This window comes from Echinops telfairi, unplaced genomic scaffold (assembly GCF_000313985.2).
Source record: "Echinops telfairi isolate 266 unplaced genomic scaffold, ASM31398v2 ScPeMD7_3533;HRSCAF=4204_0, whole genome shotgun sequence".
In the NCBI taxonomy this organism is placed as follows: Eukaryota; Metazoa; Chordata; class Mammalia; order Afrosoricida; family Tenrecidae; genus Echinops; species Echinops telfairi.
The window spans coordinates 17,492,802-17,506,083 of NW_022107431.1; the positions used below are offsets into that span (position 1 = coordinate 17,492,802).

The window sequence follows — 13,282 nt, forward strand, 5'->3', positions numbered from 1 at the left end:
ACCACCACATTCACTTGGGGCCTGGTGACCGTGGGTGTGACAATGTGCAGCTATGCTCCGCTGGGTCCTCTCCGCGGTGATCTTTATGCTACAGATGGCGAAGACTTTCTTCCTCAGCACTGCTGGGTGGGCATGGGCAGTCCACCAGATGGACTGGGCCACCAGAGACGTTCCCTAAAGATCTCAGCCACGAAATCCCACAGAGCCCAGTCCCTGTCTGCCACCCCTGCGGGTCCCACAGTTGAATCACTGTTTGGGGAGCAGGGGGTTTGCGCCAATTCCTTGTGGGCTATTAGAAAAGCACTCTCATTGAATGCTTGTTCCTTTATTGAGTTTCACTGACGATCCTATGACGATCGGATTCGAATGACCCTTGATTTACACAGGAGGACAAACAGCCACACTTACCTCCTCTGTGTATTCTTTCTTAAGAGGGACGCCCGCAGTGACCTGAAATCGGAAGACAGGCATCATAAGAGTCATCCCACAGAAGCACTTATTCTAACGGGAAAAAGCAGTGAAAGAAAAACTCGGTGTGATTGTTTCGGGGGAGGGAGGGCCTACTGTGCTGTTAAACCAGTCGCCGCACCTCTGCCCGAGCCCAGAAAAACCAAACTCACTGCCCGGGAGGGCAGGGCATGGCATTCGAAGCACAGCGACCTTGCAGGGCAGGGTAGAACTGGGTTTCCGGGACTGTCACTCTTTCTGGGAGTAGAAAGCCTCGTTTTGCTCCCTCAGCGCAGCTGGTGGTTTCAAACAGCCCAACCTGTTCCCACTATGCCCCCAGGACTCCACACCAGACCAATTCAATCCGGGTTTCTGAGCATGAGACTCAGAGCCTGGAATATGCACCGGCTCCCTGGGTGATTCTAATCTGAGCTTCTGCTCTTAGGCCTGTTATCGGAACATAAGATAGAACAACAACCAATACCCAATTGATACACTGCATCATCATGCTAAGTCGATCATAAATCACTCTGAAGTAATCCCATTATGTTTGCTGAAGTTTTTTTGTTTTCATTTGGAGCTAAACTGGAGGATAGCTGACAAATGGGGAAACTGAGGTTGAGAGATGGTATGTGTTGTACCCAAGGTCACACATCCAACAAGAAGCAGAATGGGGACCTGACTGTTGTTGGGTGTCCCTGGCTCCATATGGCTTCCATCTGTAGACTCTGCCCCAGTTTCAGCAACACATCAGGGCCACTTGGGCCACTAGGACACGGTGACTCTCCTCAGGGCGGAAGAGGCTCCGAGAGATCAGATGTCTTTTGGAAAAGACTCACGTCTGTGACAGAACGGGTCTGGGTGCTGTCGGCAGTTACGGTGAATAATCACCGAGAGAAGCAAAGGGACCGAAACGCCAGATTTAGGAGAAATTGTAAAGCATGTGCACAGCTTGCACACGCGCAGAGTTCTGCAAAACCCACAACCGAGCAAAGGCGGGACAAGTGGCGGCAAGCAAACACCAAAGAGCCGTGAGGATGGAGCCACAAGTAGATGAGAAATAAATTAGAAACGAAAAAAACAAGAACATGTATCACAGCTATTCTAATTTAGTTCCTACGCACTTTATGGAATCGCCTGTAAAACTTTTATTAAAATATACTTTAAAAGATCCGAAACAATAAAGAGGAGCCCTGGTGGCACTGTGGAATAAGCATTGGACTGCTAGCCATAAGGTCTGGGGTTCAAACTCACCAGCCACCCTGAGTCTCGGGAACCCACAGGGCGCTGTTGTGAGTCAGCATTGACTGGCTGGCAGTGAGCGAATGAGTGACCGTGGGTTTAATGGGGAAGGCGTCCATCTTTGACACTGTCCAAGGCAGTAAGGAGAATATCTGCAGCGGAAAGCATAAACTGAGGATGGGTTCGTGGACTGCACCAGGAGCGGTGAGTCTCTTGGAAGGCAGGATATGAATTTAAAATGATCAAGCTAAACCAGGCAAGTTCAGAGATTACGACATTTTCTACTGCATAAATTATGGGGGGTGGGGGTGAGGGCTGGATAAACAGTCATGGTTATTTGTGCGAAGATATCAACAGGAAGCAAGAATTATAACAGGTCAAAAACTTCAGTACAGAGTCATTTCCAGTCAGATGGAAAGATGCAGAGATGGATAATAGGAAATACAGGATTAAGGAGATGAAAGTTCAGTTATTATTCAATTACTTAAAACATTTCCATTAACCAGAAAGCCATCCTTAATCTCAAGGAACTTCGAATTGAGTAAGGAGTCAGAAGTAGACACTCGTGAAACCCTGTGGCAGAGAAGGCATGGCCCGGCTTCCTTGTCCCTCACTCTGTCTTCCACTCACATCTGTGCCTCCTGAGCCTGATGTGGAGCCCTGAGGGTACAGTGGTTAAGCCTTGGGCCGTGGTCTGCATGGTCGGCAGTTCGAAACCACCAGCAGCTCCAAGAGGGAAAGACTGGCCTTTCTACTCCTGCAAACAGGTAAACTCCCTCAGAAACCCACAGGGGCTCGCACTGTGAGTCAGCATCAACTCCATGACAGTGAAATTGGTTTTACTGAAGGGTGCTATGCTCCTCCTTGGCACAGACGACTCAGGCTTTAAATAAGGAGGGGTAACAAGATTAATTAAGGTGAAATGAAAATACTACTGCCATAAAATGGAACACACGTTATGATGCAATGAAACACAACTATAAACCAGATAATTTTTACAGACCTGAGAGCAGGGCAGTAAAATCACGGGGCTTTTAAGAGTCCTTGCAATTCAAGATGCCACTCGATCCCTCTGCACCTGAGTAACTACCCTCGTAAAGACTGGGTCAGGCCGGATCCATTCCAATAGTAAAGCCTTTTGGTTTCCTGGGGGTCAGAGCTTCTGATATATAGGTACACATTTTCTCCTGACAATGGATCCTGGTATGCAGATTCAAAGTCTAAAGAAAAGTGTATACTCTGCAGGGCATATACCACTAATTATCAAATTAACTGTGACCAAAACCATCTTGGAAAGAAAAAAAAAAAAAAGGCAAGAAATGAGTGTAGCAGCAAATAGTATTTTGAGCAAAATAAGAATTCTAGAAGTTCCTACCTTATAATACATGTTGTGTCAGTCACATTTGAAATGATGGTGATGCTAGAGACGACTTGTTAATATCCATTTTTGACGTGGGGCAGAATCGGGGATTCCTGTCTGAAATCTAAGCTCTGATACCAGCTCAAACCCCCATCTTCAGCGTCTCGATTTGAAAAATGGCATTTAAAAAAACTCTGTGTCTCCTAGGGAATAGAATTGCTAAGATGCTTTTTAAAATTGCATGTTAAGTGTTCCACAGTGGCAAACCTGTGATTTATACTTTTAAAAAGTCACCCTGCCCCAAGAGGGGGGAGTGGGGAGTTCCACTGATTATAATTCCTGGTGACCCCGTGTAATTTCAAAATCAGATTTTTCAGAATTTGAGGAGTTGGGAGCCTGGCCCTTTGTCTGAGTCTATCTTCGTTTGGAATCTCTCTTAGCACCAGTTTCCCCTGACAGACCTCTGAGAGGACAGTGCGACAGTGCCCACCGTCTAGGTGCTCAGCATCACAGCGGCTTCTACCTGGGTGCAAGACAAACTTCGCTTTGTTCCGACCCAAATGGTAAAAGAAAAGAACTGAGAGACTTCCCAGCTGAGCTCAGTCCTGGGTGAATAAGCGGCGATTCAGAGCGAATGAGAGCAGAAGAGGCAACACGGAAGCTGCTTGCAGAAAGAATGCTTTTGCACACGCTGTCCTTACCCATGAAATAGAAATACAGCCATTTTTTGCAAAATGCTTACATCGCTGGTTCCAGGCTAGGACATGCAGATCCACCGATGTACAACTGTGGTTACTGATGTATGGTGAATGGTAACTGCTTTCCTAAACTGCTACATAAAGATCCTTTTTCATTCCTGCTTTGAAGCAGTTTATCATTTTATAATCTGTTGCCCAATTGCATTTATAATATTGCTTCCATAAACTTCTTCCTTCTATTGTGAAGAGAGTATGTGCTTTGAATTTTTCAACAACTGGAACTTGCAAACCTTTAGAGGTCAGCAGCACATTAATCCTTTGTGTCCCGCCCGGAATTCCATTAGCTGTTCCTACTCAGGAATAATCATCGAGTGCCTGACCTCCCTGCACACAGCAAACCAAGGATGCGCTCAGACATGGCGTGTATCCGATTGTTCCATCATATAGCGATAGAGACACTTCAGGTTATTTTATTTCAAACTTATTGATCAGCGTAACATTTTCTTATCTTCTGGCTGAAATTCCGAACCAAGGAAAAACAAAAGCCAAACTAAAAAGAAGAGAAAGATAAACGCACGGAAAGGAAAAGCAATGAATGGCCGTGTTTTCACAGAAGAGAAAAATTATCATTTCAGATGTCTGGAAATTCCTTGTACAAAAAGACAGGGAAAGATTAAAACTCTTCAAAACGGACTCCATTTCTCTTCTATTGAGTCACTTAAAATAGTGTGTGTTCTCTAGGTAAAACACTTAGAAACAGTCCAATGACTGTTATAAAGGAAACGACAGAAACACAAACAGATGGGACATCAGTTCTGATGGGCTGGAGCAGCAGTGAATGAAAAGCTACCTGTACAAAATTGATTATGGTAAGGACTGTATCGTTCTCTTATACAATTGAGTGATTGAACTATTGAAGTGCATCATAGAAGGATTAGGTGCCAACACAAAAGAAGAAGAAAAGAAAAGCTATGTGTACAAACATTCAAAAGAGCCGTCAATGACTCCTATAATCTTTTGTTCTTCCTCAGGAACAAGAAAGGGCCTCTCTACCCTCCACTGTGCGGTTATGAAATCTAAGACTGAGAGTGGTTACATCATGCTCCTTTCTAACTTACTGCTTAGCAATAACTATGTGGCTGTTGCTATTTACTTGAACTGACTCTGCCCTAAGTGCCTGCTCACGGTGGTGTGGAGAAGAGGTTTGAAGAGAGGAGAAAGCTAGGAAACTGAAATCATTCAGCAGGTGCAGATGTTCCCAGTGCTACACTCCACTCTGCTGTCACCGGGGTTTTGTTGTTTTAATGAGAAGGTAGAGGGGGGACTTACATTCGGCCCGCCCCCGTGCATCTTCAGGGCCCGCACTGTGGCCACCAGCACGACCACGTTGGGCACCAAGCCGGAGGCGCGGCACTTGATGTTGAAGAACTTCTCCATCCCAATGTCAGCCCCGAAGCCAGCTTCTGTCACTGCGGAGAAATCATGGGGAGAGACGGAGATGCATGTTGAAAGATGCAGGTGACCACAGCCCAATTCTCCCTCGGCACAGAGTAGGTGTTAACTTGTGGGTGTCGGCGTCCCTGGGGTTGGCCGGTGGCTCCATGCAGAGCTCTGCCTCACAGAAGGAAACACTGGCAAGTCCTGAACAAACACAGGCCCGTGAGTGGATCATTGGTTTCCGATGGTTGGTTTTTGCACGTTGATTGCCGGGCCACGCTCCATAGTCCACCTTTGTCTGAAAGCCACACTGAACCTCGGTCAGCATCACACCGAGATGGCAGCCCCCCCTGCTGGGTGGTGGCTGTGTGTGAAGAGGGTTGGGTGGGAATGGAACGGTGCAGATCTCCCGTGGGAAAGGGGGGCTCTACCACCGAGCCATCGCTGCCCTCGCCAACTTCAGCACATTTCTTGTTCTCCTTCCCAACTCCATGCCCAGAAGAACCACTGCGAGGGACAAGATTTCCTTCCACGGAGCCATGGTAGTGACGCGTTGGGCTGCTAACCGCCAGATCAGCGGTTCAAAAGCACCAGCTGCTGCCAAGAGGCAGTCATGTGTCCAGACCTTAATTTAACGCCGTTGAAAACCAAGAGAGGTGTGTGTGTGTCGGGGTTCTATCTTTTTATCATGCACATTCAATCTGTCTGGACATGTTACCAGGCAGGCGGAGAACATCCCGCTGGGTAAAGGAGAAGGTCGGCAAGTCCTCTCAAGGAGCTGGATTGACACAGTGGCTGCTGCAACGAGCTCTCACAACAATGATGGTGAGGATGATACAGGGCCAGCTACTGCTTTGTTCTGGGGCACACACCGCTGACTTGACGGCACCAAATAATCGCAACAGTCTTTACAGGAGCCAATTGCAACGTTCCTCCTCCCACGGAACTACTTGGGTTAGAACCACCGACCTATTCATTAGCAGCCAAGCTATTAGCTGTTACTTCACCACCTTCTCAAGTAGAGAGACTGACTAACTTGGCCTCCCAGGATGATGCTATGGGCGCTGGGTCAGTAGCATCACCTTTCTGAGCAAACAAGAGCTCTAGGATCTCATTACTCAACGTGCAATCCAAGGACCCATTGCGTCCACGCCAGCTGGGGCATAGTGGGAAATGAGGAATCAGAGGCCGCACCCCAGACCCCCTGTACTCTGGGTACCAACCTATCGGCAGGGTCCCCAGCGAGACGGATGTATGTAAAGATTTGAGAAGCCCAGAGCGCCAGAAAAGGAATACTATTCGTACAATAAAAGGCAAATGTTTATAAAATATGGACGATATAACTGGCAGTGCAGCCAAAGCTGTAATTTATAGCAAAATGGTAGTCAGAAAAAATGTGTTAACATATACATAAAAAGACATTGGTGGCGGCATAGCGTTTGCATATTAGGCTGTTGCTCCACAAGATGAAGCTTTCTACTGGCGTAAAGAGTGACGGTCTCTAAACCCACAGGGGCAGTTCTGCTCGGTCATGCAGGGTCGCTATAAGCCAGAGCCGGCTCAGTGGCAGTGAGGTTTTTTGTTTGTTTGTCTTGAGTGTAAACAAAGAAAACAGTCCCTGGCATTGCACGAAGATGTATGTCTCAACAAGAATTAAGGAAATAAAAAAGGAGCAACATTCACATCGTGAATTTGTCAAGCAGTTGCTCTAATTCTTCATGGTTTCCTTTTAGCATGCAGTCTGCTTTGTCATTTAAGGGGGTTTCTGTACGCTTTGTATTTTCCTTTAACACGATCACAGAATTTTTTTCAGTGTACTGTGAAATTCCTAATGCATGATTACAAATGACAGAGTATAATTTGGCTAAGTTTGTGTACCAAGATTTACAGCACAGCTCCTCCTCTTGCTGGATGTTTGGGTGTTTCCAATATAAACCACGCTATGTTGGAAATATCTGTCCATATGATCTTTTACCTCTTTGCAATTATGTTCTTGGAATAAATTCCCAAGAGCGAGGTTATGCAGCCAGAGAATATAAAAATGTTTTATGACTGTTGATATGCTTTTTAAAATATTTCTTTAGAAATACTCAAGTTGGAAGGATTGTAGCTACAAGACATTCGATCCTTGACCACATTTCCTCTGACCAAACTATGTAGCCAAAGAATTTAGAGAAGCCCCGGGAGTCGTCTGCTGATTGCTCTTCCATTTGCTCTGGGGCACTGTTGTGGTCAGGGGCTGTCAAGTCAACCCTGAATCCCAGGGACCAGGAGTATTCTTGGCTGAGATTGTTTCATGAGTGGGTAGACAGGGCTTTCTTCTGCAGAGCCGCTCGATGGGTTTGAACTGCCAACCTTTCAGCTCGCAGCGGAGTGCTTAATTGCTGCACCACAAAGGCTCCCTTTTGGATCACATTTGTCATGGCTAAAACCAAAGAAGGTCATGGACAGCAACGGCCTTCACCTCTGCGGTACCTTTGTTTGGGACAATGGTCACCAGCAGTACAGTGGGCCCCACAGGAGACTGGCTCTGTTGACCTTGCTAAAAGGCACTAGAGAGTGAACTACTGCTAGAGGAAGAGACAGAAAGACCACCCATACTGGAATGCAGGTGACTGTCCGACTGACCACAGAGAGGTGCGGTCCCAATCTCCTCCCAGCTGGGCAGCCTTATGCATGCTTAAGCTTATTTAATCTCTGTACTCTCCTCGATACATACCTGTAGTTAGAAGAAATGAGACAGTTTGAAGTATCTCACTGCCACCGAATCAATGCCAACTCATAGCGACCCCTTATGGGTTTCTGGACTTTAACTCTAAGCAGGAGTAGAAAGCCCTGTCTTTCTCCCTCAGAGTTGCTGGTGGTTTTGAGCGACCAACCAAGTGGTTATGAGGTAAGAAGTCCTGGTTTGGGAGTGGGTTGTAATACAGTGAGAGCTCCCCAACATGGTCGGCAACATTATTAACATGTTCTTTCAGAAATCCTACTGGATCCATAAGCTTTGCTGGCTTTCTGCTATGTCCAGGCATTTGGGTCAAGAGTCAGTCTGTCCCAAGCAGCTCCCAGGGGAAGGGAGTTAGAAGTGGGGGAAAGGAGGGGAGGATGGTGGAGATGAAGGTGGAGCCAGGTCCTGAGGGATAAGGAGGATTTTTCCAGGTGAAGATGAAGGATGTGGGGGGTAGAGGGGGAAGTGGGGAGAGGAAAGAAGGTGAAGGTAAAACAGAAGCAGAAATCGACTTGTCAATAGCAATGGCCCATGGAGACTGGGGATGTTGTCACTTCAACCAGCAGGTCAGTCTGGTGCTGGAACAGGGTGGAAGAGAGGACCCAGGGTCCCTCGTGCCGTGCGTTTTTCTCAAGCCTAGCGTCATCTTTTAAAAAAGTAAATGAAGTGTTATTAAGCCCAGCAGTGGGGGCTACGTTAGAAGGTTAAGCTAGCACTGCAACGATCCCACCAAACGCTCTCTGCCACAACCTCGGGGCTTTGCTAAGGCTCTGGAAGTTGTGAGCGGGAACAAGGTATGCTTCAAGGATAGGCCAGGTTGCCACATAGGTTTTGGTTTGGTTGACGAGACAGACCTATGTTCCTAAACTTACGGGCATCAAGGGGATGCTAACTCAGATTGGGCCTATGGGGCGGCGCAGAACTGTCATTCGTTGCAGGAAATGAGCCGTCTGTGGGCTCTTCCTGTTTGGTGCTCTTATATTTTGGGGGATACAGACGAAGAATCATTAATGTGAACTTCTATGTACACGTGCTCTTGGGTCAGGAGACCAATCTGTTGCGCCTTGACTATGGCGTGCAGTGAAGTGTTTCGGTAGGCCTCTTTGGGTTACAGGGCTTCAATTTACAACCTGAATGAACACAGGAAACACCGACACTTAGCGTGTGAGCGCATTGAGCCTTCAAAGCCCGACGTCAGAAGACGTGTCGGTGGGTCTGAGTTGAGAAGGGGAGAAAGAGGAGGCGCTCTGTTCCCATGAACAATCAGCCTCGGAGACCCACAAGGGCAGTTCCACCCTGTCTTAGAAGTTCTCTCTCCATTAGTCGGAATCAACGCGCTGGCGGGGAGCTTTCGAGTGGGGAGGGGCCATTTAGACAACAGTACCCAGCTCTGCAAACACTGCTCGGGGTCCACTTGTATGAGAGATGGGGATAGAGAGTCCCGGAGAGAGAAAGGATGCTGCATCTAAATGGTCCCCCCCCTCCCCCCAACTTTCACCAGAGAACACCGCAGTGATGACAGGACGCAGAATTTAAAGGAATCACCAAGCTGCTCAATTAAAACAAATGCAGCACGAACTTCATCGCCATGGAATAAAGGTTCTGGGAACGCAAGGGCTGGGCGGGAAGCGTAGTGGGGATCCACTCTGAGCTCTCCTGACTCGCCCTTTCTTGGAATCACGACATGGCAGTGCCCCAGGCTCGCTCGATGTCCAGCCCAGGGCTCTCCTACTGTCTCCCACCCTCTGACACTTGGCACTCTATTCCAAGGTTCTTTTGATGAAGAACAGACATGATGGTTGTTTTATGTGTCCCTTTTGCTGGGCTATGGTTCCCAGTGGTTTGGCCAGACACCAGTCCAGTAGCTGTAAAGCCTAAGATTCAGTCAGTTGGCATGAAGTAAAGCAGATCACCATCCATTGTATAACCTGATGTACCGAAGCCAATCAGGTGAAGGCTTTAAAAGAACAAAATCCAGCTCACCTCTTCCGTTTCTCTAGAGGACCCGGCTAGGACAAGGTGCAGCACAGGATTTAGGAACAACCGTCCTTAGTCCGCTTCAGTATGGAAACCCCCACTCAAGGGCCGGCCAGGTGAGCCAACGTTACCCGCCAGCACCTTCAGTGAGACGTGAGGAGGACACGGAGCTGCTGGCACAGTCAGGTGGAGGAGGTGAAAAGGATCGGTTCATGGCCAGGTGGGAAAGGGGCAACCTCTTGGGTTCTCAGTTGTTACTTGTTTTCTTTCCCTTTCTTGAATTCCCTTGGGTACTTTGTGTTTCTGCAGTTATGTATTTACCACCATGCAAAGCCATCTGAACTCAGATCTGTTTCACATCGATCGTGAGTGGTCTGTACACTTGCTGGACTAGTTTCCACGGGACCACTAAGCTCAGCCAAGAGGGAGCTGTGCCCCAGACATGTGTGATAAGCCCTCTGCTCCAGCGTGACAGAAGGTGAGCAATGCTGCCGACTAGACAGTAACAGCCAGGATCCTGCTAGTCATCGTACAGCGCACAGCACAGCCATCCCCGGCCAACCGTGCAGCAGTTGAGACTCCCTGCTGTAGCCCAAGCAAGACAAGGGGTCTTGAACTTTCCAGATGCTCCCTGAGAAGGTGGTACCTGCAGGAGATGCCAGAATAAAGCACTACTTAAGATGAGAAGGAGTCTTGCTGGGGCAAGGGTTAAACTAAGGAATAAAAGATGTGGTTGGTTGCTTCTGTCCAGTTGACAAGCTTACACACCCCGCGGGGCGGCTCTAGCCTGTCCTTCGGGATATGCATGCTTAAGAATGAACTTGAGAGTGGTGTGTTTGGTTTGAGTTTACCGGGACTCCTGAGAGTGGTCTCTCGTCCTTTGGATGTGTCGTCGAGAGACCAGTCCCTGGAGAAGGACGTCATGCTCAGGGAGGCAGAGGGGCAGCACCACAGAGGGAGACCCTGGACAAGACAGACTGACACGGTGGCTACATCCAAAGGCTCAAATATGAAAACAATGCTGAGGACGGCACCGGGCCGGGCAGTGTGAGGGGCTGTTGTACACGGGGTCGCTGTGAATCGGAACCAAGTCGATGACACCTGACAGCAATTAAGAGAAGGAATCAATAGGAAAGAAATGCCAATATTGGACAATAAGGTGATTAGTCAACCTGCTGCAAATGTAAGTAGCGGGGATGCGAACAGCCTTTCCGGCATGTAAAGCAGTGGTTCTCAACCTTCCTCATGCCGCGACCCTTTCATACAGTTCCTCATGTGGTGGTGACCCCCAATCAATTTCGTTGATACTTCATCACTGTCATTTTGCTACTGTTATGAATCATCATGTAAATATGTGATATGCAGGATGTATTTTCGTTGTTACAAGTTGAACATCATTAATGCATAGTGATGAATCACAAAAACAATACGTAATTACATATTGTGAAATGTTTATTTCTAATGAGAAATAAATGAAATTTTGTCTTGAAGCATGGTGTAGCATGGGTAACCATCTTCACACCAGGTACTCATATGTGGGCGTATCTGCATGTGGGCAGACTGGCCTGGAGACGGATAGAGGAGCGGTGTCTCGATTCCTCAGAGGAGCGGTGTCTCGGTTCCTAAGACCATTGGAAATATGTGTTTTCCGATGGTCTTAGACGACTCCCGAGAAAGGGTCGTTTGACCCCCAAAGGGGTCGCGACACACAGGTTGAGAACTGCTGGTGCTGAGTGTAATGGCAAGTGGCTTACGGCAGATGGAGTGGGGCAAGAATTTAACACCTTATCATTTGATCTCCCTTTCAACTCATTTTAAAGTTGTTCTGGTTTTTAATATTTTCTTTTCGATCGAGGTTTTTCTCTATTTCATTTTGGTATTGTTGTAGGTGGGGGGTGTGGTTGTTTTAGTGGGGTAGGTGTTTCTGTATCTAAAATCCAGAATAGGTGAATCTATAGAGGCAGTCACTGGCCTAACGGCTCCCTGGGGGTGTGGCAGGGAGGTTGGGTGGAAATGGGAGCTAATAACCATGAGAATCAGAAAGAAAATGTTCTAAAATGGACTGTGGTGAGGACTGCACAACTCTTCCCGATACGACTGAACTCCAGTTATGAGATTGCTGGATTACATGGCCATACCACATTTTTAAAAATGCATACGACAGAGAGAAAGCTCATCTATTGACCGCACATTCTCCCGAAGGAAAGCAGCCGGGCGAGAGAGAGGGGAGTGAACATTTAGATAACATTTTCCATGTGTCACGCAATGCATGACACTAGGCACACCCTGTCTCGTGTGGCCCTTCCTCCCACGGCCGTGGGCTGTCCTCCTCCGGCACGTGGAGCATATGAATCTATGGGATCGAGAAGTTGACCAAGGTCACCCAGCTACGAGGCCAGTGCCTGGATTCAAACCAAGGTCCAGCCCTCTGCAGACTATGCCAGCGCCTCTTCCCAAGCCCCCTGGTTATCTATCCAGCATGCATGCAGCCCATCTCTAGCTGAAATGCTTGGTGGTGAGTTTTGCTTTCCAGCCAAATCTTAGACACTTTGTGCTTCAAGTGCGTCCAGCCTGGCTTCCAGTGCCACGTGGTCCTGCTCCAGAAACAGAAAGGATCTGAGCATTTTCTTTACAAGGACCTTCACACGTCCGTTTTCCCCGAATGAAGGGAACTGCTCTCTCCCTTCGAGCAAATCACTCTGCGATTAGTCGAATCTCCTCGTTTTCCATCAGCATTACGTCATGGGGTCAGCTCAGCCCACATTTTGAGAGAGGATGAGGCCACCTCCAGGGGCCAGTCACACCAGATAGGGTCCGACAGGCTGCAGGGACGGTCATACCCCAGGATGTCAGCTTCCTGAAACCTGCGTGGTCACTGCCATGCGCCAGGGTGTGTGGGAGCCCAGGGCTCGCTGCTCCTCCGGGGGTCGGGCCTCCCTGCTCGGGCCGGGAAGTGAGTGCCACCAGCAGTCCATCACGTCCTGCGATCACCCATGCCCGCAGGGGGAGGATGCACAACTGAGTCTCAGGTCCACATCAAGACACTAGGGCAGTTCCCCCCTTGAGACTAGACCCGGCTACTTGATGTCCCTGATGTGGTCACCAGACTGGCAAAAATGACATTTCAGCCTGCACTGACCCTGCCACCAGCTTAGCTCAGAACTGGTTGAAAGGAGAAGCAGGCTTGCACGGGCCGATTTGACTATCTTAATCCGCACAAGAATTGTTTAAATCCACCCCTTCGCGGGCTGGCCCCAGTCCCAAATACTAAGTGGATGCTTGTCCCTTCCCCCAGAAGAAGTTATTTCAAAGGATGGCACTGAATCTGCAGCTCCCGAAGAAGGATATATCTGACCAGAGCACACAGGAGCAGATGACGGGGGAGGAGGAGAGACT

At 48.3% G+C, this 13,282-nt stretch overlaps 1 protein-coding gene across 2 annotated transcripts in view; it reads right to left on the reverse strand.

Annotated features, from left to right (window-relative positions):
- Positions 1 to 13,282, reverse strand: part of MTHFD1L (methylenetetrahydrofolate dehydrogenase (NADP+ dependent) 1 like) — a 169,730-nt gene that overhangs the window by 66,113 nt on the left and 90,335 nt on the right. For both annotated transcript variants that reach the window (XM_045294645.1, XM_030886872.2), the window contains 2 exons: positions 5,077 to 5,216; positions 409 to 450 (listed from right to left, as the gene is read on the reverse strand). In XM_045294645.1, the coding sequence (XP_045150580.1) occupies positions 409 to 450; positions 5,077 to 5,216 (182 nt within the window). The remainder of the gene's footprint in view (positions 1 to 408; positions 451 to 5,076; positions 5,217 to 13,282) is intronic.